The sequence below is a fragment of the Odontesthes bonariensis genome, chromosome 16, assembly GCF_027942865.1.
Source record: "Odontesthes bonariensis isolate fOdoBon6 chromosome 16, fOdoBon6.hap1, whole genome shotgun sequence".
Classification (NCBI taxonomy): Eukaryota; Metazoa; Chordata; class Actinopteri; order Atheriniformes; family Atherinopsidae; genus Odontesthes; species Odontesthes bonariensis.
The window spans coordinates 29,373,087-29,397,260 of record NC_134521.1 but is presented as its reverse complement, the minus strand read 5'-3'; the positions used below and the strand labels follow the sequence as shown (position 1 = coordinate 29,397,260).

The 24,174-nt window shown below is 40.0% G+C and overlaps 1 protein-coding gene across 1 annotated transcript in view; it reads left to right on the top strand.

Moving 5' to 3' along the window:
- Positions 1 to 22,563, top strand: part of zbtb16a (zinc finger and BTB domain containing 16a) — a 146,192-nt gene extending 123,629 nt beyond the window's left edge. The window contains exons 5-7 of the mRNA XM_075486875.1: positions 4,372 to 4,542; positions 13,042 to 13,212; positions 16,380 to 22,563. Of these exons, the coding sequence (XP_075342990.1) occupies positions 4,372 to 4,542; positions 13,042 to 13,212; positions 16,380 to 16,609 (572 nt within the window). The 3' untranslated portion in view covers positions 16,610 to 22,563. The remainder of the gene's footprint in view (positions 1 to 4,371; positions 4,543 to 13,041; positions 13,213 to 16,379) is intronic.
- The last annotated feature ends 1,611 nt before the right edge of the window (positions 22,564 to 24,174 follow it).

The following is a 24,174-nucleotide window of genomic DNA, read 5'->3' as shown; positions in this document are numbered from 1 at the left end:
ATAACATCTCCATGAACTGCATATACAATTGCAAAAACGAGTCCTCAAGGTGTATTTAACCCTACCTCCGACGCATGGCTTGTGCCTACGTCATTGTACACGCCCAGCATTTTATGTGTTTCGTGTGACGCTCTGCCACTAGGCAACGCCTCCTGAACTCGGCTTCAGGCGACACGGGTCACCAACACGCCAAGCGTTCACATTGCTCGACGCGGGTCGAAGGTGCAATTTGGACCCGCTAAGGTAGCGGGTCGCAGTGTGAAGGGGGCTAATGTCTCCTTAGTTACTCTTAATCACCTGACATACCTACTACAGCCACTAGAGGGAGTGGTCAGTTGGTAGTATTGGCTTTATCTCAAATTCCAAAGAATATACATGTATACTTAGTATTATATACTTAGCTTAAACAGTATGTGAGATTATTTTGTTAGTATGTATAAAACCTTTATATAACAATAACATAGTAGTGAGATAAGTGCATACTATTATTATATTTTAGTATGCAAACACTGGATCTGTGCTAGCATAAAGTTCTTCTCCACTAATAGAGTTTTTAACTCTGTTAAAATGTTCAGAACATATTTGTTTGTTTTACAAGACATGTCACGAGCAAAATCAGCTGTCATTGGAATGGCTTGGAACACCTTCTTTGAATCTGTGAAGCACCACGTTTTGATTCAGAAAGTCGATGCCAGACAGCACATTAGAGGGACCAACCCTGACTTCTTGGATGGGGGGCTGTGCAACTCATTTTCATTTGCTTTGAGGAACTGATACAAGGAGAAGCTTGTGCAAGATTCTTGGAAAAGTTAGATGGAGGCCAGCTGGGGCTAGTAGCTGCTCTGCCATGCGGAGCAAACAGGCGCTAGCCGCTAGCCACCAAACCTAAAGCAACACAATTCAGATGAAACTGGTCAAAAACAGCAATCTATGGGAATATGCCTAAGAATGCCTATGCCCACAGACTGGCATATTCATAGGTCCTCATTAATTTAATGTAGTATAAGGTGTAGAATCACACTCAAGCCATTTTAAGGCCCTGAGAAGTTTTCTAATTGCAAAACTTTGAAATGTACAATTTCAAAGGACACAGAGGAGTTTTTAGGAAATCAAAAACAGCTGCTGTGGGACTTTAATTTTACATATATTACTTTGCCAGACAAATTATATATTTGAAAGTAGTTAATTGTTTTGTAATGTCAGTGTACAAAGGGGCATTATTGACAGGTTTCCATGGTAACACTCAGCTGACAATAAAGCTCTCATGAAATTACACACTATAAAGTTCATTCAAATATATACAAACATCTATTTATGCCTAAAAAAAATATGTTGAAAGGTGTGCTGCAGAGAATAGAATTTCCTTTATGGGTTGTTTAACGTCACATAAGTATGAGTTGTAAACGAATGCGAGCATAAACAATGTTTTTCTTTTTTTTTTTTCTTTTATTGTGACGTATTGTTTTAGGGTCTATGAAAATAATACTTAGTTAAGTTAAAGTTTAGTTAAGTTAAACCAGGTGTTTACATCTGGTCTGTAAAGCTCAGTAAGGACCTTGGTCATTTTGGAGTATTGGGTGTTTTGGTCTTTTCTATTGGTTTAGTTATTCTTACATCCTTTGTTCCACTATGTTCCGGTCTGTATTTGTTACACTGAGTCTTTGCGTTACCCCCTTAGCAAGCTTATATTACTTTGGCAAAAGCAGTGACTGTCAAACTTCTTTAAAAGTTGATACACACTTGCCGACAAATATTCTAAAACATTCGACTTAATGTGTCATGCCATTGTAACTGCCCCGACTTCAAAGTGTTTGTTTTTTTTGTATGGTGCTTCCACTCTTTGTTCTCCAGCTTTGTTTTTTTTCTGTAAGGGTGTGCGTTGGTATCTGGGTTTCGTATTTCCACCCTGCTCAAGCCCAGAGGTCAGAGGTGTGCCGACCTTTTACATTCCAAAACCTTTTTTTTCTCCTTCCCCATATTTGTCCAAAGTCTCTCTGAGCCCTACCCCGCACCCACCAATGTCCACTACTTACACTCCTTTTTTCACCTTCTTTAGATCACTTACAACGTCTTTATGTTCTTCCTCTCCAACCAATGTAATCATGTTACCTACTAGATTTGACCATTAGTAGTTTTTGATTTATGTGGCCTGGAGGAAGAAGTCATCTGCTTATGCTAGTCCACGGAGAGAGCCATCCATAAGTCAAATGATTAAATCAACAAAGAGGGAGTGAGGAAGAAAGAGAATGGGAGTAAAAGGGAGGTGGGATTGTCAATCAAAGTCATTTTGGTATCAGGATTGTTTAAGGGATTCCAGAAGCAATCAGTACCATTCAATTCAATGGCATTTTGATGAAGACAAGAAGTCACGAGGAGAAAATACAGCAAAGGAAAAGGATTGGCCGGGAATTTGTTTTCAGAAGTAGCATTTTGGCTTTGTTTTGATTTATTTTATTTTTTTTGTACTTGTCCTTCTTTGTTTTTTTTAAATAATTTTACTTTTACTTGGTTATTTTAACATTGATGTGTTCTGCTTTGCTCGTGTTTAAATTGCCTTAAAGTAAAAATTGAAGTTTTTGAAAATTCATGCAAGGAAATTAAGGGGTGTCCCTACATTCACATGCCAAACACATTCACAATATTTCTAGCAGATTTTACGTTTGTTTGTGTTTTTTCTTGGAAGAAATAATTTAACAATCTGAATCAATGGAGCCCATTCGGTCGAGGCCAATACTTATCCAAAGAAATGAGAAGATTTTTGATACTAGCAGAGCAATAGATCTGAAGATTATGCAGAGGGTGGAGCTGGAACTTAACAGTGACCTCAATGTGCCATGAAATCTTTAAAGATCCATGTTTTACTCTCTGGCTTACACTGAACTTAAAATCTTGCTCAAGTCTCTGAGTTTTATAGCACTCTAACTCGACCTCAGTTCTAGAGCCGAATTCAACTTACAATCGTGAGTGTTCACCAAGGATCCAGAGCTGTAGTCAGGCCTGCTTACTCTCCTGTACAACAGAATTGAAAGAATATCATAAGAGATAAGGATATGTCAATATTTATTTATTTTCCCTACATGCACCAAAATTAGATTTCTTTCTCTCCACAAGCAGTATCATAACCATTCACACCTTGAATCCTGTGACCAAAACTCCCCCTTTCAGGCAGGTAGACGATTCATAGGTGATAATGACTCAAATGACTTGCACATTGGTTAGGGGGTTCAGAGACACGTGTGACTGTAACGCTGTAAGCGGATACTCCCCTCCAACTACTTGAGAACTGAAGAAGCCTTTTGGATGAAAGGTGAAACATCTCATGGCGTGAGGTCCAGTTGCCCTTATTCAAGCTCTTATGATTGCCATGACCTGGATGACTGAGAATCTTCATCAGCATATTCTTTCTCACTTGTTTTCTGTGTTGCCTTCCTTAACCACAAACTCAATCTACCATCTTTAACAGCTTCCAAGAAACTTTTCTCTACCATTCCTCTTATCATCATCCTGCAGCAACATTCCCAGCTTCATCTGCGTTCTTTAGCGTGCAGAGCAGTCAAGACAGTGATTGATCTGGTGTGGAGGCTGTCGTGGGCCTTCCTCCACCTCCAGTGGTTATGAACATGAGGCGGGCTGCTCTTCATAGATTTTTAAATTAGTGTCAGCTTTGCCCCAAAGATGTGTTATTGACTGATGAAATAGAAACTGAGCTCCAAACACTCAGTCCTTCCCCAGAGTTTTCCCCAGCCTGGTAATTGAAAAAGTGTGAAAGGAGTGTGTTCGAGGGAGCGTGCAACCCCATTTGTGTGTTTGTGATTTTAGGTGTTTGTGTGCTTGCAACTGTGTGCTCTTTATCTCTGCTGGAGAAAAAATGCACCATGTTCGCTGGAGTCAAGATTCGATTGAAGTATTGCATAGGAGATCTTTATCTTTCTACACACCCACCCTGAAACATGAGCATTGTGTGCAACTTTAATCCTATAAATACAGCATGCTTCATGTCAGCCTGTGAGGAAACAGTTAGCAAAATATAACGTGTCTGACTAAGCCTCCTGCATTGTTGAGTATCCTGTGGCTTATTAACTCTTTGCGTGTACAACCTTGTGCGATTTGTTTACCACCGTGGCTCTATCACAAAGTGCTGTTGGGAGATGTGGCATCCCTGGCTAGTTCTATGGTGACATTGCTTTTTAACTTGAAATTAACTCAAATACGGATCTTGTTGTAATTCTGGCCAGCTTCCCCTTTAGTGACTGCACTCATCACATGAATTGCATTGACAAAGGGACATCCGGCAGGCTAATAAACAAAATTATAAAATCGTGTCTCCCATATTCCATCTCTGATTAACTTGTGGTGTCTTTTTCTCTCCAGGGTCGGACATGGCCATCTTTTGCCTGCTTTGTGGGAAGCGTTTCCAGACCCAGACAGCACTGCAGCAGCACATGGAAGTCCATGCCGGTGTGCGCAGCTACATTTGCAGTGAATGCAACCGGACTTTCCCCAGCCATACTGCACTCAAACGCCACCTACGCTCACACACGGGTAAGTGGAAGTGCCTATTACCCATCTGAACCTTCATAATGAAGCTATTATACACCACAGTGCATTATCCACTGTTCATCTATAGCCTCTTCTATAGCTCTAGGTTACACTTGTAGCAAACTAAGTACAGTAGAGTTGTCTTCCTCTTCTCAGCCACATTCTCACACTTGATGTGTTGGCGCTCCAGAGTAAATGGGATATGTAATCGCTTTGCTGTTTTCTGGGTTAGCCTTAGGGTCTGCTCCCATTTCAGTCCAAAATACCTCCACTACTAATCTTCTGGGAGACCTCAGAATCAGATGTCCAAACCATCACAACCAGCTCCTCTTGACATGAATTGGTAGCAGTTTGTATTTTACATTACTTGTGAAATCTGAGCTTCTCCCTCTACCCCAACACTGACCCCCTGTACCTCTTTTGACTAACCGGAGTTTAGACCATACAGTAGGTGAGGGTTGGAATTCAGACTGACAAGAGTCTTTCCTTTAAGCCTTCAGCTGCATTACCTCTGGACTCTAGTGGTGTTTTCCATCTTTATATTGTTTTGATGTGTGAGATATGTTGGCAACAGATATTTCTGCCTCATTTCTAATAGAATGACAAGCATTTGCCTTGTGGTGTTCAAAGTGTTGAAAAAATTCTGAACAAAAATTTTTCTGTCGAGAAATCATGGTCTGATTATTCAGGAAGCATAACTCTTTATTATGAGCATTTTAATGTGAGAACCAAAACTCTGTAGAGGAAAATATGCATCCGAGAGACGTGTAATAATTTAGTTGTACTATTGGAAAATATTTCATCAAGTCTGTCTTCTCCAATGTACTTGTAGTTTTTCATATTCGTTGATATTTGTTGTAAATCAACAAATATCTGTAAAAAGCTTCTATCAATTCTGAAATGATAAGCTCAGGGGATACTGTCTTCGCTTGCAATTCAAATAAGTTCAGTTGAGATTTTGATTTAAGGTTTTGATGTCTTCCAATACAACATTGTTAGCTTGAGAAGATAAGGTTAAAGCTAACAGTAAAGCTAAGGCAAGGGGGACGTCGTTATTGTTTCCATCCCGTCTCAAGCACAAGTCTCTCAGGTGATGGACACTTCCCTCTGAGTAGTGATAGGGTGAACACAACAAAAACACTTGAAACATGAAACAACATGATCACTGCACTGAGAGAACCAAGTTTAAATCCCATCAAAGCCAATACTGTCCAATAACGTTCCATTTTATGACTTTGCTGCCAGTGTTACAGGTTTGCATCATGTCACCTGAACACTTCCTCACACAAAACAATAGGTAATGAAAAATATTCTCGTAAGACTGACTTGGTGGACAGCTGTATTCCAGTGGAATAAAAAGAGTTCCCGAAATGTACATTAAACCGTATGTTGTGCTTCCCAATCACTTAATATCCCACAGAGGCCAGATATCTCTTCTGCCAACATCTTCAAACTTTGACACTTGCACCAAGACTTTCTTGACGTATTAATCGCTCTACTCGCCAGAGCAAAAATATGTGTATTTGATTTAGGGGTGAAGATTCCCTTTAAACTGATGGAGGATGAATAAGTAGGAGAGGTTCTCTGTACAACAAATTGTGAACCCAGCTCAGGAAAATAGCAATACGTTCCAGCTTCTGTCCAACATACCTACTCATAGTTTATTTTCTTTTGTACGGGCTGTTTTATTTAAATATAGTAGGCTATAAAAGACTTTCAATAGTATTTCAGTTGATATTTGTACATGGTGTGTATATTTCTAAAATCATTTGTGCTTAAAGGAAGCCCCGGGGTTGGTTTTTCAGTCCCAAGTCCCCTCAGAGCAGATAAATCAAGCTTTGTATTGCCCCAAAAATGAAGCTTTTTTTATTTATCAGGTCATCATAAACTGTATCAGCCTTTCCCACTCGTGTGTATAAGGGCAACAGAATAGCTGGCGGGAAAATAATTCAGTTGCGTTAAGCCTTTAGTGTGAGGAATACAAAGACTGTCATGAACAAATTCAGCCTACAGTATAATACAATCTAAAAAGGCATGTTTTATTTTAGAAAATGTAGCTCTACTGAATAAGCAGTATGAATTCAGGTCAACACCGAATGAATTCTGCAGCAGTCAGAGGAGGATGATTTACAGTGACTATTTGGTTTGTTTTTTGTTTTTTTTTTCCTTCGGTCCACTATAATTCTCTACATGCTGGCTCTCTTCTGAGACGAGGCCAGGACTGTTAATACATTTTTTTCTGGAGAGCAGAGGTAACGTGACAGATGCGGCTGTTCAGAGCGGGGGTAAAAACGTAGCCATGACAGAATATGAACACATGGAAATGAATCCCATTTCACCAGCGAGGGATGGGCGCTTTTTTCTTCCCTCTTTTTCTCAGTCTCTCACCCAACTGCCTGTCTGTGACCTTAAATAACAGTCTCACTGTCAGAGCCGATTTAGCTCACCAGCTCACGGATAAATATTTGAAACGAAAGGCAGTGAGATGAGAGCAGTCAGCCCTATTTACAAGTCAGGCGAATACACCATTAGTGTGTGATGGTGGTTGGAGCTAGGGGGCTTTGGGGTGGGGTGGGTGGATGTGGCTGCTTGAGCCGCCTGTACAGTAGCGATGCACACATCTGTTCTCTCCGCCAGACATTGGAGAGGACACATGCAGTGTCTCTGATCCACCTGCCCACCCTGGCAACGCAAATGTCACCTCAGCTCGTCTCCAGAGCTGCAGATGAGACTTTGCAGCTTTTTGCCACTTTGAACCTCATCCCACTGTGGGCGTGTGTTAAATCACAATGAGCCAGCCGTGAAAGCAATCATTTGAATATGATGCAGAGTCTTTTGTCAGGGGATTATAAAGTCAGCAACTCACACAGCCATCACGGGCACCAGAAATAGGTCCTGATTTACCCTGAGAAAAAAAGGAAAAAACACTGAGGCATGGTTCCTCTACATTTACACTTTGATGTTGATAATCTCATTCACACGTTGCAGGGTAACAAGGCTTAAAAACGACTGGAGCTAGACAGCATATCCACCTTAGAGATGTAGCCCTGTTAGTTTACTGACATGAGGACTTGTTTGTTGATACAGAGACACATGTGCACTGCCATTACACAGAATTCAGTGCAGACATTTTTTCACAACTGATTTTTTTTTTATTGTGTTACACACAAGAAAATGTAGGTCACATTTTCTTTTTTCAAGTTTTCATGTATACATCAACAGTGTGGCGTCCCAATAGGGCAGGGGTGGTCTCAACTGGATCAGCTATTTTGGATTTGAATGTGTTTGTTGTTGACGCGACACCATTATTATGACATCAGTATGACAAAGATGTTTCATTTTGCTTCATGTTCTAAAGCTTCCTTTCAGTCAAATCCACATCTAATACCCCACAATCCCATATCTACAACAGCAACCGATGAAGTTGCAAAATGGAAGTGTATTTGGTGAAGAACACATTATGACTGTTTTACATTACATTACATTACATAACATTACATTACATTACGGTCATTTAGCAGACGCTTTTATCCAAAGCGACTTACAATAAGTGTGTTCCACATCAGTAGGCAAAAGAACTTCAGGTCACAAGAAATCATAAGTGCATTTCCTTCCAAAACCAAACAGCTAAGAGCATAACTAGTGCTAAGTTAGGTACCTAGACAAATGGGAAGACAATTTAGAAAACAAAGACAATTTAGGAAACAAATAAGTGCGTTTTAAGATTTGAAAATCAAAATGTTGGATTTGATTCTGGTCTTGATTTGGATTAATCCACAGTGCTCCACCTGCTCTGAATTCTGTTTTGTTCATGGGGGCTTGCATGTCTAGTTTTGGACCCGAACTAAAGCAGATCCTGAAGAACTGAAAATAATCCAAAGAAATAAACTGAAGAAAGAAAAAAAGCTTATTGATGTTACATGAGTGTGATCATTGCTTTTTATTGTCATACTTAAGATTTTAAGTGTGACAGGTTTTCTGTAAATGATGTTGGGATACGCTGTCTTTGTTTCTGTGCACACCGTCATCTCCAGCACACAGAAGCATCAAAGAGGCATTCACACAAAGCAGATCTCTGGTTCCCACAGGTATTTTCCCGAAGAAATAAGAGTCAATTTTGACGAGAATTCCCCGCAAATACAGCGATCTCAATTCCCAGTATTCAATCCTAATTTTAATGGACAGACTTTGGCAGCTCATCTTCTTGAAAAAGCGTTCCAGATAGAGCCTGGTTATTGGTTGAATCACTATTCTGTTGTATCAACTGACAACAGAAAGCAGCAAAAAGCACGTTTATGGACATTCATTATGTGCGCTTCATTTTACCTGTCTGCTGCCTTATCTTTTGAAAGCAGCCTTGCTGCTACTGGCTCTGACACTGGATCACCATTTAGGACGAGGAAAGAAAAAAATGTAATGGTGTTTATTTCAGCATCCTAATCTTGCCATCTCGCCTCCTCTCGCTTGCTGTGTCTCAGTTATTTCCTTCCATCCACCTGCAGTTTCATCATCTCCTCTTGACATACCATTACAGCCATGTTGCCTCTTTATTTTATTTAAAGCTATATATTTATAGCATGTATGCACAGTACAGTACATGTTTAAGCACTCGTGCACTAATACACAATGTTGGCTAAAAGAAGGGGCAGTCATAGCAGCTGTGCTGCTCCGCTTCCCTGGCAGCATACACATACAGACATACGCACTCTCTTTACAGACCAGGCCTTCATTAATATTCTGTTGTTGTGCACTGTCTGTGTGTAAGTGTCTGTATGTGTGTGTGTTTTTTTTTGTTTTTTTTTAACTCTGAGCCAATTTGCTGTCTGCTGTGGCGGGGTGTTTTGTGTTCGCAGCTGTATTTGATAGCACTACAGCCAGACAGAGGGAGAAAGAAAGAGAGAGGATGGAGGCCAGTTCTGGTCCTGGCAGCGATGTAGCCCGGTAATTTACAGCCTCTTACCGTATACAATGAACACACCCTGTGTGCCCACGGGCACCCTCGGCAGCCCTTCGGGGTGTCAAAAGAGGTGATTGGAATGGAGGGGGTCAGGAGACGCAGGTGGTGATGCTTGGGGGCACCCTTGGGTTCACTCAGCTTGCTGCGGTTCCACCTCACTGTGCTGGGTCCTCATCTGCGCCGTCCCTGCCATGTGGTCACACCACCGAGAAAGAATGAAAGAAGAAAAGTGAAGAAGGGGTGGAAGTAGAAATAGAGGGGAGGGGAGGGGAGTGCAGAAGGAGAGGGGAAGTAATAGTAGCAGATTTGGGATGGACGGAGGACGTGTCCCCATTATTTTCTAGCACCCATGAGGATATCCTGCCAAAAAAAGAGAAGTCTGCCCACAGACTTCACAATGTGATTATAGAACTATAGATGGTAGAATCTGATTTATTTAAAGCTCTTCAGAGCAACTTTGCACTTTGGCGTCCCCGAGTGGTAGTGGGAGATAACATGAGTGGTAATTAGTTTGGGTACACGATGCTGGAGTTGGGCATAGGCAGCAACTACTCTGTATTTTTTTCTGCCTCAGCTGATAGCAGACATCATGGATTATATTTACTGTGGGGTTCAATTCCCAATAAGAAGTTGGGAAGTCAGCATGTTATGTGTTGTTTGTGAGCACTATATATCCAAGCAGTAGTGGCCAGTGCTTCATGTGGATTGACAAAGGTTCATTTACTGAGCACCAATAACAGTAGTGCAATTTTGTCATTGTTGTCTGGTATGTTTTAAGGTTGTTTTTTTTATTACTGTTATTGTTGCTAACTCAAAGATAGTCAAGTCACTTAATTTAAGAAAATGTCAGGCTAAGTGTTTGAAAATTAGATCCAGGGTGTAGGATTTATTCAGATATAGTAGTAAAGTTCCTGACTGCAATTGACTGAATGCTGCCCACCTCACCCTCTTCAAAGTTTGGGTCAGTAACACAAAAGGAACAAACTAAAGCCGGTGTTTGCATTGTCCTCTGGGCTGCTATGGGAGTGGTAGTGCAACATTGCAAACTAAGAACTGAATGCATGACGCTAGATGTTATGTACGTCTCAGGATTTTTGAAGGTCAGGTTAATCTTCTTGGACTCTTTGTTTTGTTCCTGCCGTTCTAACAGTGTTTGCCTTGTGACAGGGAGAAGTGTGAGGAGCCCACTGCTGTCGTGGGGGTCTATTTGGTCTGTAACCATTTTTAGGTGGATGGGGGGCTGGGGGGGGACTATGTGTGCGGTTTGGTTGTCAGTGTGATGTTGTATGTGAAAAAGAGAGTATGATCAGATGTGTGTTCTTAAACTTAGAGTGTGAGATTATATATGTATTGATTTTATCATGTAAAGCACTTTGCGGTGCTTTTGTATAAAAAGTGCTCTATAAATACATTTTGATTTGATTTGAAATGGAACATACTGTATTTTCCAATGAAGAGATAGAGAAGTCTTGCCACAGGACATTACGGGTAAATAACACACCGTAGGCCTTCTTGGAGCATTAGCATCCCACTCACTGTTCTGATAGGAGGCCTTAATTAAAGGCAGGTGAATCTGAGCTCAATTATTATTCTTGCAGCATCGTGCAAGCCAACCGAGCTCTGTGATGGATTGTGATCTCTGCTGTGGTTGAGACGCTAGAAAGAGCACAATGTCTTACAGCGGGAGCCACTGATAACTTCATGCAGACAAATAAAGACTGTCACTTTTATTGATTTTTACCCAGCCCCCACCGCCGCCGCCATATACACCCACATTCCCTGTTTCATCCCTGTCTCAGTTTTATCCCCCACCCTCCATCCTCCATCTTCTCTTTAATAGTAATGCATCCAACATTGCATGGCATCGGAAAACGTTTTCCTCCATAAGAGTATAATATAGCTAAAATGTGATCAGACTCAAAGAGCTATGCATTTTACATTCTTTGTTCACTCCTCTTTTCCTCTCTGTTTCTAAATAAAACAACAATGTGCATACATACTATATGTACTTACATACAATTTTAAATAAAATATGTGGATGGAAGTGAAATTGTCTCCCAACAGCGGGGCAGAGGTAGCAGCACATAAAGAGAAATGCAATTTATTCCCTGGCACGTTGCTGCTTGGACAGGCAGATAATGAAAGGCATAGGTCATTGATGGTGACTTAAACCTGCTGCAGTGGAGTGAAATACATTAATAAATATCCACAAAATTACTTGGATGGCGAGCGGGGGGAAGGAGCAGCTCCTCATCAAACACAGGAATACAATTAGTCTTTGCGCTGCTGGTGAGATGCTCCCTGCAAATCATAATGTCCCTGATCATTGACATCTGAATATCCATTACAGCTGCCCAGTAGGGACCTCTACTATGGTAGCCTGTGGAGTTGAACATGATGCCCTTTATGATTTTCATTTCAGAAAGCACACACACTGTACGTCCGTGGCCAGCCAGGTATCTAAAATATGTCTGGTGTGCCAGGATGAAATGTTATGCTCTGCAAATAAGAAATAAAAATATATTCAGACAGTGTGTATGCATTAGACAGGTTTGCATGAACAAAAACTTTGAAAATAAATACTTTATATTATATATATATATATACGTTCGGCAAATGGAGAATTTTGTGTAACCTATCTATAGCAAACTCAAAATGTTGGACGTTTGAACGTCTTTGCTTCTGCTTCTAAATCTCACAACAGAAATGTGGTGACCCCTGTTGTAGTTCTTTCACAAAAAGCCTGTGATCCAATTGAATGGAAAGAAACAACCTAACAAGGATTGAATTGCCTTGACTTTCACCGATGTGTCAGGCCAACATCCCCTAACTACTGTTCAAGTACAACTCCAAACGGATAGAATGTAATGACTGGCTGCTGCTTTAACTCTTTTGTAAAAGCTTTAAAAAAACAGCCACATTTTTAGAGGAAATGGAATCTAAGGATTTGTTGTAATAAAAACATACCTGTTCCATGAAGATAAATCATCACTCTAGGTTTACCACATCAGCCAGATTTACAATGAGTGCATAGTAACACTGTGACTTCATGGTCAACAATGCATCTCATGGCTGGTGAATAATCAAGACAGGCTACAATTATTTAAGGATTTTCACAAAACATGAGTGCAGGTGATTTGAAGAGAAAGACAAAAGATGGATTGTGTTTGTCAGTTTGTTAAAGTAGGCATTAGAGCATAATGCCTAATGTTTGTTCATTGTTAATAATCTATTCCAAATACTCAGATAAAATTCCGGAGTTAAGCTTAACAACTCTGTTTTTAGGTGCATAAAAACATCTCGTCATACTGATAAGAACTAACTAGTCATAAATACTGTCACAAGAAATCAGCATTCGTTTTATTTGTGCATGTAAATGAAGGCACAGCTTAAGGTTTTTCATGTTCCATAGAATACCAATTTTGACTTTCAGTCTGTATGTTCACATAAATAAAATCACTGGGATAAATTGGATGTTATGCCTTTTCATGACAAGATTTTGCCTGCAAATGAAGTGAACTTGTTTTTTTCTTTGCACATTTCAGCAGGGGACCACCCATTTGAGTGTGAGTTCTGCGGGAGCTGCTTCCGAGATGAGAGCACGCTGAAGGGCCACAAACGCATCCACACCGGGGAAAAGCCCTATGAATGTAACGGCTGTGGGAAGAAGTTCAGCCTCAAGCACCAGCTGGAAACCCACTACCGTGTGCACACAGGTGCTGTGACCAAAAGTCCAACTGAAAAACAGCACATGTTTGATGAAGAAAATGTTATAATCCTACTCTTAAAAGCCTTGTATGCAGATCTGTGGTGTATGCAAAGGGAAAATGAATTCAAATGAACTCTTTCGTGTGCCGATAGTGAGACCACAAAATTGTTCTGCAAGTTACATTCAAGAGCAATTTTCCTACCATTCAATCTGCTCATCTCTAGCTTTAGCTGTTATTTCCATCTACAGTTCAGGTCAAAAGTTCAGACACACCTTTTAGTTATTTTTAGAATAAACAGGTATGTCCACAGTTTAGGCTGGCACTGTAGAGGTTAAGCAAAAATATTGGTTTTGCTGTCTGTACACGCACAATTTACAATCTCCTGGCTTCTGAGCACATGAACATTACACCTAAAATATTGAAATGTTTTACTGCATGTATCTGTACTGTTTAAAAAAACAAAACAGTTTCAGTCAAGCTGTATCTTCAGGTATCACTCTCAAATTGTAACAATGAGACATGATTTGGGACCTGCTGAAGGACTCTAAAATAACCAAGTTGCAAGAGACCAGACCTGATGAATATCTATGTTGCTGTGATACAGTAGATGAACGTCTGAGACGACTTAGTATTGATCCAAGTATATTAATAGGCCCATAAAGATGTTGACACAGTGATAGGCTAGGTGCCCTGGAGAATGAGTGCATGCTACGAACTTAACTGAGTGAGTAAAGCCTACCACGAGTGCTCACCAGGGTGGCACACAGCCAAGTGTTTATGTTCCCCACATCACCTTTTTTTCTCCAACGCACACACTCGCAGCAGCACCCTCCCATCTTCCATTCAATAAGCCAGCTGTTAAGCCACACTATCAAGGCAGCCTGTCCAATAATTGGCTCCCCTCTGTCCACCCTTTTCTCTCTTATGTGGGGGAGGGGGGCTTTGCATTAAGCTGGAGAGCAACAGCAGATAACAAGAGCGAGTGACAAGCTCACAGTCAAAGGCCACCTCACACAAAAGGGAGCTTCTTGATGAATCATCGACATTGGCAACCTAACCCCCACCCACCCCCCCCTCTCTCCACACATCCCAAATGCCAATGGTGGATCAATACCTAGACCCCATTTGCAATTCATTATTAGCTGCTTATTTGAGGCAACTCTGTTTACAGTCTGGTTATCAATATCAACATCATGCAGGTGTCCACACTAAAACAAAAGAGGACTCGCAAACTGCATTTATGATTATTGGCTAAATGGCACCATAATCCAGCCCTATGCAGAGGTCAAGGTTAACCAGAGCTTCACCAGAACAGACGGACAGCAGAGGCAGGAAGACGGGCGCTTTGCTGGTATATATGTGTGAGACTTCAGCTGAAGGGTGACAGCAAGCGCTGGGCCAGATCATTTCCGACAGCTCATTTCAAATGCCATTGGTAAAGGTCAGCATTTACATGTCTAATTTGAGTCTGCTGGCTTGAGCGCTGGTGGATTATTCCCTGCCATCACTCAAATCATTAGCACATTTAGGATGGCTGCTGTTTCCAAATTGAAATGTGGTTCTTGAATATTGCAGCCCCCACAGCAAGAAAGCAGCGTCACACTTTGATTTATAACACCTTCAGGAGTTCTCTGTGGAAGGAGCTGTACAATGTGTAATGTGCCATAGATTTGTTTATTAGATACAATATTCAAAAGTAAAACCTCAAATGTTTTCTTGTTTAGATCTTAATTTCTTGAATCTATTCGCTGGGTTTACTTCAGTGAACAGATGTCTAATTTAGTCCAGATAATTGTGGTATATTGCAACTGGTGTTTTATTTTTTGTAGTTTGGGCCATATTGCTATTAGCTGTTTTAACACTGACATGTAGGTCTTCATTTATATCAGAATGTGTAACAGAAAAACACAAGGCAGTAATTATAGCAACACGAGTTCATGTAAAAAAAAAACATTCTATTTGAATGAAGGATATTCTCAAATGAATTGGTAGGATCACAAAAAGAAGAGTAGATATAGGTTGAAACTTGGCTATCATATAGTCAAATGTAATAGATAGAGAAAACAGTATATATCATATTTACCGTGTGTGGTGTGTTGGCTTGTAATTTTTACAATTGAGAAGACTTGCTGAGGCCACACAAAAGAGAAGTGAGATACAGAGTTACAATCTAAAGAGTGTAAAATGTGAACAGTCATCCTGACCATTCCTGTTTTACAATTGCACATATTCATTTTCCTCAAGAAAAAAGGGTGAGACCAGTTGAAGGACGTGTTTTTTTTGCAAACCACAGGCATGTCTACTAAAGACCTTTAGGGGGCTAGACCCCAAATGTCATCGGCATGGTATGAGCAATAGAGTCCTGCGAAGAAATAGGAATAAGACCCTGTGGGGTCAAGACGTTGGTGGTGGCAGAGTTGGAAAATGGCTGACAGTTGAGATGTCCTACAGAACCCAGAAGAGGAGGATTGCACTTTTCTGAAAAGAAAATAACAGATTTACAGTGATATTTAAAGAACATGAAAATTGAGGATAGAATTACTATTGACAGGGTGGTAAATTGGAGGATCAACCTGCATAAGCCCAAATTCGGCATAAAGAAATTGACAAAACCAATCTTTCTCGTTGAATTTGCTTACGCTTCGCCTAAGCCAAAAAGTGGCTACGGTATTCTATGTGACTGCTGGAGAAATTGTTTCTTGTCACGTTGGTCCTAGCTTTAGAAGTGCACAACCTGTGTTTCTGTGTTCCCTTATCTCTGTAATTACCTTACCGTGTCATACTGCAACGAGATATGGATAAAACTTCAAAAGTTGATTTAATAATTTAATTGCTGAGGAAAAAGATTTGCAATGCACCTTTGTTCAAACAAACACAATATTTATATAGGCTTTCACATGGATGCACACGGAAATAATTGGAATTGGAATAATTGGAACCCTTGTGTAAAGAACAACAAAGATTTTTCAAACTGTGTTAAAATAAGAATTTCCATGCTTCAAGGGTAACTAGCAAAAGTTTAACCCCTCGTAGAATAATACAGTACAGTTTTTCCTTCTCTGTAGAGTGATTGCTCTAAAGAATGCCATTTTATCCCTATTTAACAGACTTATTAGTGAATGGCACTATGACAAACATAGATGTTGTTTCAACCCCTTTCTTGTCATCCTTAGGTGAGAAGCCATTTGAGTGCAAGCTGTGCCACCAGCGATCCAGGGACTACTCTGCCATGATCAAGCACCTGCGCACCCACAATGGCGCCTCACCCTACCAATGCACCATCTGCCTGGAGTACTGCCCCAGCCTGTCAGCCATGCAGAAGCACATGAAAGGCCACAAGCCAGAAGACATCCCTCCAGACTGGCGCATCGAGAAGACCTACCTGTACCTCTGCTATGTCTGAGATGGGAAGAGTGAATGAAGAGGGTGGGGACGGGGTTGAGAGGTAAGGGGAATGTAATGGAGCAGATAGGAGGCATTGGTCTTGACGATTGAGGAATGTCGATGGCAAGATACTCGAAAGCAAGAGGGTTTGTTTTTCTATTTTTCTTTTCAAGCAAAGGCGGCATTGAGCGGTGGGGTAAAAAGGCAGTAACAGTGGGGCAAAAGTACTAAGAAGAGGAAGACTTGGACATGGAGAAAGATTTTTCCACCATTGTTCGGATTCACCGGGTCATTCACTACATCTGCAACTGTGCTAATGTTTCAGGTCATTTCATGCAGCACCAGAAAGCAAGCAAGCAAGCTGCAAGGAAGTGACTCTTTGGATGCTGCTGCCATATTGGTGGGAAAGCAGATTCTCAAGGGCTATCTGAACCTGTACATGTGTGCCATCATGAAACGAATCCTTCACTCCATTTAGTCGTCTTCTTTTTTTTTTTGGTTTTCTGTGCGTGGTATAAGAACTGTCACACTGCTCACTGTTTCTGCGTTTTGAATATTGAAAACTTTTTCTTCATGACCATAAAGTTGAAGTCTGGTTGTTAGAACAAGCTTATCTTGGAGAAGACATATTTTCCTAGATAATTAAAGTAAGCAGTGCTACAGACTTTGAATTAACAGCTTTGGATCAACATGCCACTTATCTTTTCAACTCCAAATACATGTTTGCTTTGTCACCTCCCCTCTTCTATCCCCAAGCAGTGTGCACAGATCTCCCATGTGCCATAAAAATCTTCAAGTTAACCTGTCCATACATTAAATGCTTTAGATGCTAGCAGTGGCAGTATGATAGCCCCTGAGAATCAGCAGCAGAGCCTGAAGGCTTATGCAGTAGTTGAAACAGTTGAACTGGATGAGTGGGAGTATTGCTGCAAACCAGGCACCCATTTGTTTGCGAGAAGATGCTTTTGCTGCTTTTTGTTGGAAGTCTCCCGAGGTTCCTCAGTAGTCTTCCTGGTTCTGCATCTCTGTCAGATGAGGGCTGGAGAAGGTCGAGTCATCACTGGCCACTCACGGTTCTCGCCAGAGAGCCAAAGGCTAACTTGTGTCACTTTTTCTTTATATAATATTCTTAGCTCTGCATCGTAGTTTATCATGGCTTGATTGCACAAGTAAAACGAACTACGACAACAGTCTCTGTTTGATGTCAACAAAATATATAAATCCTTCATAGATATAACTCGCTGTTACAATATACCACAATAAACCCAGCCTATCCAACTATACAGCAATAGATAAATTGACTGCTTTTATCCATATGCATTTAACCAAATGGTGATCAGTATCTCACACTAATGATAAAATACAGAAACTGACACATAATCAACGCATTGACCGCAATTCACCACAGTAGAGAAAATTAATTGGGGGGGGAAAGGTTGCTGTCCGTGGGAGTCCTGTGACTTTGACTGCTAGTTATGAATGTTGAAAAAGTGCTAAGAATGCCTTAGCTGCACACCTTAACATTTGTCAAAGGTGGCATGGCAGTTTGAAGACTGTTCTGTGGCATCAAAACATGAATGTGAAAGTCTGTAAGCCAGATTTGTACAAGGCTGTGTAAGAGTTATATATACCGTAGCAGGTTAATGCTGCCTTTTTATATGAAGTTGGAAATATTTGAATTCCCACCTTGAATGTTCCAGTCTCCAGAAGATTTTCTCCATCCATAATCAGTATTTTCCATCCAACAACTGTTGTCTAACTTCAACAGGACAACCCCAAAACCTCTACTACCTGCAAAATCCCTGATTGAATCTGGTTAAGAAGTTTTTATTTGGGAATATGCACCGTTCCAGTATGCATGCATCCTTTCTTGTCGTTCTATTACAGATATGGTCGACATATAATACATATTCACAAATATCATTTCATTGATTTGTAATACCACAAAAAAAACGCTACTTTTATAGCATTTTTAAGCATTGTACTGTTTCTACTGTGTGTGGTGGATAGTTATGATTACCACAACATAGCAAAGGGAGTAAAAGAGGTGTTAGCAGGCACCCGTAACTTGATATTGGAATACATGCCAAGCATTTTACAGTGTGTGCTGCAATGCTTAAGATTACTACTTCTGGAAAAAAAAAACTGAAACATTCCATTGGAAGGTTGGAGGTGGGAATGTCCAACTTTCTGATGTCTCTGAAATGCAGCATTAAACCCATACGGCATGTACAGTCGCAGGTGTTGTGATCGAACCTGTAGGCTTTAAATAAGATCACTGCACCTCACAGCATCATCTAGGTGACATATCCAAATGGTCGATGGAAAGGGGGGAAGTCACTGACTATACGAAACACAGCAGTTAAAGAGGTGACCAGTAAGAGGACAGAATGAATCAACTCTTTCTCTGTGCTTTGTCCCTGTGCTTTGTCTCTCTCGTCTTTTGTTGTTGTTATTATTATTGACCTTGAGTTTGATCTCAACACATTGTACTTGAATTACCTCATTTTTGTGACCTCATGTTGCTTGTGAATTTTAATTTTTCCCTTTTGTTTCATGTGTACATTTAGTTCTTGTGTTTTGTTTATGAGTGCGTGTCGGAAAGATGCATTGCAAACGCGATCAGGCAACGTGTACTCGGAAAAATTAAGTGCCACAGTGAAGAGATTTGTTTGTTGTTCTGATGTTGTGTATTTGTTTGTGCATTACTTGTTACCAAACTTGGTATTATTAACCCTGTTTGTTAAGGAGCCGGAAGGTTTGATCATTTGTTATAAAAGCTACCTCTAAGTTGTTTTTATGTTTTTTGTTCTTTTTTTGTTTGTTTGTTTTTGGCAAAAGCACACTTTTTGTTCGTGTTTTGCATTATTTTGTCATTGCAACTTCATCTCATGCTTTTTTTTTTGTTTGTTTTTAAGTTGATTTATGATTGTCTGTGTTTTCAAGCAAAGTGTATATAAAAGGGTAAGAGCTGAAAAAGTAGAGGGTGGACAGGTTGAGAAAAGTCATTCGAATGGACGCGTGTTCTTCTCTTGTTGTCTCCCCCGTGCACCTCCGACCACAGAAGAGCAGAGAGAAAAGATAAAAGAACGCACTTCTGAAGCCTTAAGTGACGAGTAAGAGGAGTGCAGAAGATGAGACGAAGTACTATTGCTTTTTAAGAGCGTTTAAAAACAAGAGTTTAAACTTGAAAATATGTGAATAGAGTTGTAGTTTTGTAATGTGAAAAAAAGATGGTTCATCGAGAACGCTGAGCTGCACAGGACAGGTCATATTTGCAGTGATGCAGAGTGCGCTGGACAATTGGAACTGCAAGTTGTAATCACAAAAGACAAACCGGAAGGTTCAAAATAGCGATTCTCTTGGCAGACGAGCTCTCTTGAGATATGGGTGTATTCCTGAACAAGAGCCAACAGAGGCAATTTGATATATAAAAATTGTGATATTTTTGTATTCAGTGTCAGTCTTTTTTCCATTTGTGGAGGGTTACAGCAGGGCACAAATTTGTATTTCTTTGTTGTTTTTTTGAACCCGTCTCCTTTTTTTTTCTCTCTTTCTGGGTGTGAATCATTTTTGCCTTGCTCCTCTTTGATAGTGTTGGACAAAAAAAACAAAAAGACAAAAACAAACGTGTGTAAACATATTGTAATAATAAGTGTTGCTTTCTGGATGTCAGTTGCATCGTAGGTGAAGGACTAAATCTATCCGCCACAAGTTTTCCAAGTAAGTGTGTGTGTGTGTGTGTGTGTGTGTGTGTGTGTGTGTGTGTGTGTGTGTGTGTGTGTAAGTGACAAAGTCTAAAAAGAAAAAAAGAATTTAAAAAAGATGATTTGAAAAAGAAATGAAACAAAAAACGGAATGGCAGTCGAATGCTGCCCAACCGACCAATTAGTACTTGTCATTCACGGTTTTTTCAATCAAACTTGACTGTCAACGTCTTTTTTGTTTTTGTTTGTTTTGTACTTGAAAAAAAGAAGAAGGGATGGCACATCCTATGGTGTCTTGCCATTTTATTCTCAAACACTGTGAGCTGAGGGTTTCCTACTTTTTTCCCACCCTCTGATAATATCCACCCACTATAATATACGCAGTCACGGTTCAGTCTGCACGCCACAATGCAAGACCAGTTCCGTCACGTTGTTCTTATCATCATCCTCTGAATGTTTTCTACTCTTTCGTGCGGGTGAAAGTGTACGTAAAAAAAGTGTGTAACTGTGTGCGAGCGTGTGCGTGTGTATTAGTGGGAAAATGCACTAATCAGATCAGATACAAAATAAAAGGATATTCTATGCCACTGTTTTTTCTGTTGGGGAAAAAAGATATATATACATTGGCATCAATATAGTTCTTCCCTCAATGTTCCTCCGATGTTTCTGTAATATCTTTGTGCCTAAAAATGGAAATTGTTCAACAAAAGTATCCATCTATATCTGCTTAGTTTCTGTATTTTCAGAAGAAAATAAAAATGTTGTCTGCGGCACCCTAGGGATGTCATGATGCTCGAAATATGACCTTATTTTCTCTTGTTTTGTTTTTTTCTTTCTTTTTAACAGCGCAGGCCTTTTTTTTTTCTTTTTTTTTTTTTTAAGGACTGTAAAAAAATCCTTCCCGCTGTTGAAATAGCAACTGCGTTCACTTCTTTTCTTAAGCTGTGCTATGTGATTGGCATCCAAAAGCAATTATTTAGCAGCACCAAAAAAAAAAAAAAAAAAAAAAAAAAAACTGAAATGTAGACGGGCTGCTACGGCGAAACTTGCAAATACTTTTTAGGACAAAATCTGCATTATGCAATTGTTTTTCTCTGAGCAAATTAAGCCCGAGTCTGTTTGTCCTTTTTTGTCAGCAACAGGTTTGCTGATTAGGATGTTGTCTCGTTCTTGAGGACTTAAAAAAAAAAAAGAAAACCCCATTTGGGAAGGTTGGCACTAGGGAGTTTCCCTTCTGCTTTGCTTCTGTTTTTTTATAAGTACTTTTTCTGTTCTACTAAATGCATTTAACAGGGGATGTTAAATTCGTCAGAGAGGAATCATGGCATCCCTGGAGCTGGCACTCTGTGTTTTGGTGTGGTGTTTCTAGAACAAAGTAACCATTTCATGCAGTGTTGCAATGCATGTGCCATCGAGGTCTAGACTAAAACTGTTTGAGTAACAAAGCACCAAGACATTGTATTTTTTTATATTAGCACTGAGGACCAATTGCCCTGTCGGACCAAGCATAACAAAGCTTTTTATGTAACAAAGCTTTTCTCTCTGTCTTTCCCTGGCTTGTCTGTGCTACTTCTCCTCCTCCATTGTTGTGACAGCACAAGTGCCAGTCGAGTTGCTCTGTATTAAGAAAATAGTGTTTTTATTATGATTTGAATTGTTATAGTTTTTGTCTACCTCAGCACCTAATCTTAGCCTAATCTTAGAAGGTGCCCAATTATTATTTTTTATTTTCTTTATTTTGTTTTCTTATTGTTGTCCGTTGTAAAATTTCTTTTGAAATTTGCAGTAGAGCTTTGCAAAGGTCCTTTGTCTTCTCCAGCGACAACGTGCTATTCTTTTTCCCCCCCCTGTGGCAGTACGTTTACTGTTGAGCTGTGCCACCAATCTATAGCCACCGTCTGTTTATATAGCGGTTGTTCTTTTTCGTTTCTTTCCATGTAGAATCAGACACATCTCTTTGTAACATTTCAGTGTTCTCTGATGGAGTGTGAAAAAAAATAATAAAAAGGAAAAATAAAAGATTTAATGCTGCAGGTCCTCTTCTCCATGTTGTCAATAAAGTCAATGTTGTGCCTTTGATAGTGAAAATATAAAGGAAAATTTTTTTTTATTTTTATTTTTTTCAAATCCTACTAATGGTAGATTGTTTTTTGTAGTGTTTTTTTTGTATTTTTATTTATGGGTCTCATAATAAAAATCAAATCATGATGTTCAGTTGTATACTTTCAATCTGCAGTTAGAAAAAAAAATAAAAAAGTTGACTTCATGTTGTCTCTTAGCACTCTGTCTGGCTCTGTATTTGCCTCCTTAAAAATAACACTCGGAAATAGACCTGCATGGAAAATGATAGTTTTATAACTCTGTGCGCGTGTGAACGACAGTGTTCCATTTTTCTGTAGTTCTTTGATTTACTAAATCTAGGGCTGGGCGAGTTAACTCGTTATTATCGTGTTAACTCATCGATTATTTAACGCCGATAAATATTTTATCGTGCATTAACGCAGTTTTTTTTTGTTTTTTTGGGGGGGGCTTTTGTGCCTTTAATGGATTGGAAAGTTCAGAGAGACAGGAAGCAGGGGGCAGAGAGGGGGAACGACACGCAACACAGGGCCGTCCGATGCAGGACTCAAACCGGGGCCAGCCGCAGTGAGGACTAATAGCCTCTTGTACATGGGGCGCCTGCCTAACCTACTACGCCACGGACCATCCCTGTTTTATCATTTATTTTATTATTATAAAAATCGTTGCTCACAGGCTTTTATTTTGTAAAAGTCTGTTGCTGTCTGCTGCGGAGCCGGAAAAGAAAGTAATTGGGGGATCCACCAAACTTGGAGAAGGGTAAGGAACTTTTACTCGGCCATTTTCATTTTAAAGTTCTTCCAGACGGCGGAGTCGACTGAACCAAAGTCATCTGTAAACACTGCCAAGTTGAATTGTCTTCTCAGCGTAGTAGTTCCAGTCTAAAATATCACTTAAAGGCAAAACACACAACTGATAGCAGCAAGTCATTCAAGGAAACAGACAGTGGAGCGAGGCTTCTACATAAAAACTACATAAAGATGCTGATGTTAAAAGTGTGTTTGCACATAAAATGTCATGGCACTTTCATTCATATGGCAGCACATTTAAAATAAAACTAATTGCTAAAAGCTATACACTACTTTTGAAATCATTTTTGGATTTTGCGAGAAATGCGATTAATCGTGATTAATCAGGGAAATCTTGTGATTAATTAGATTAAAAATTTTAATTGTTGCCCAGCCCTAATTAGATCATAAGATCTCAGCTCTGTGGCACCAAGACATAGTTTCATTGGCACCAGAATTTCCCATTTTAGTTTGTACATAAAAGTTAGATGTGTGTTTAGACTGGAATAATATAAATTTTCTGTGCCTTTGTAGATGGCAGTATTATATGTAAGAGAAAGAGAGACTACAATTATAGCAACTCTGCATTGTACTAAGACACCCAGATCTATTGTCATTCCTATGAATAACAGGGAAAAAGGTGTTCTGCTCGCTTCAAGGAGGGTGAGCCTTTTCAATCTTCTTCACCTCACGGCATTCCTCCCTGAAATGCTGTGACCATGCCTTTTTCTTGAACTGCACCACTGGAAATACTGCACAATAGGATTTTCTGTTTTACAAGTGGAGAAAAGAATCCGTGGTGGTTGGGTTGCTCATGGGGCTTTGAAAACGTAGGGCGTGATTTTCAGGTCCTATACTACGATACAGATGGAAGTGCAAGAGATGTGACACTGCAGCATTGGGCAGCCATGGGTAGAACAAGCAGTTTTGTGGGAAAGCCAGTGTGAGCCAATCATATTTCAGGGAGATGCCACTCTTAGACTGTTGCTCGAAGTGAACTAAATAATGGC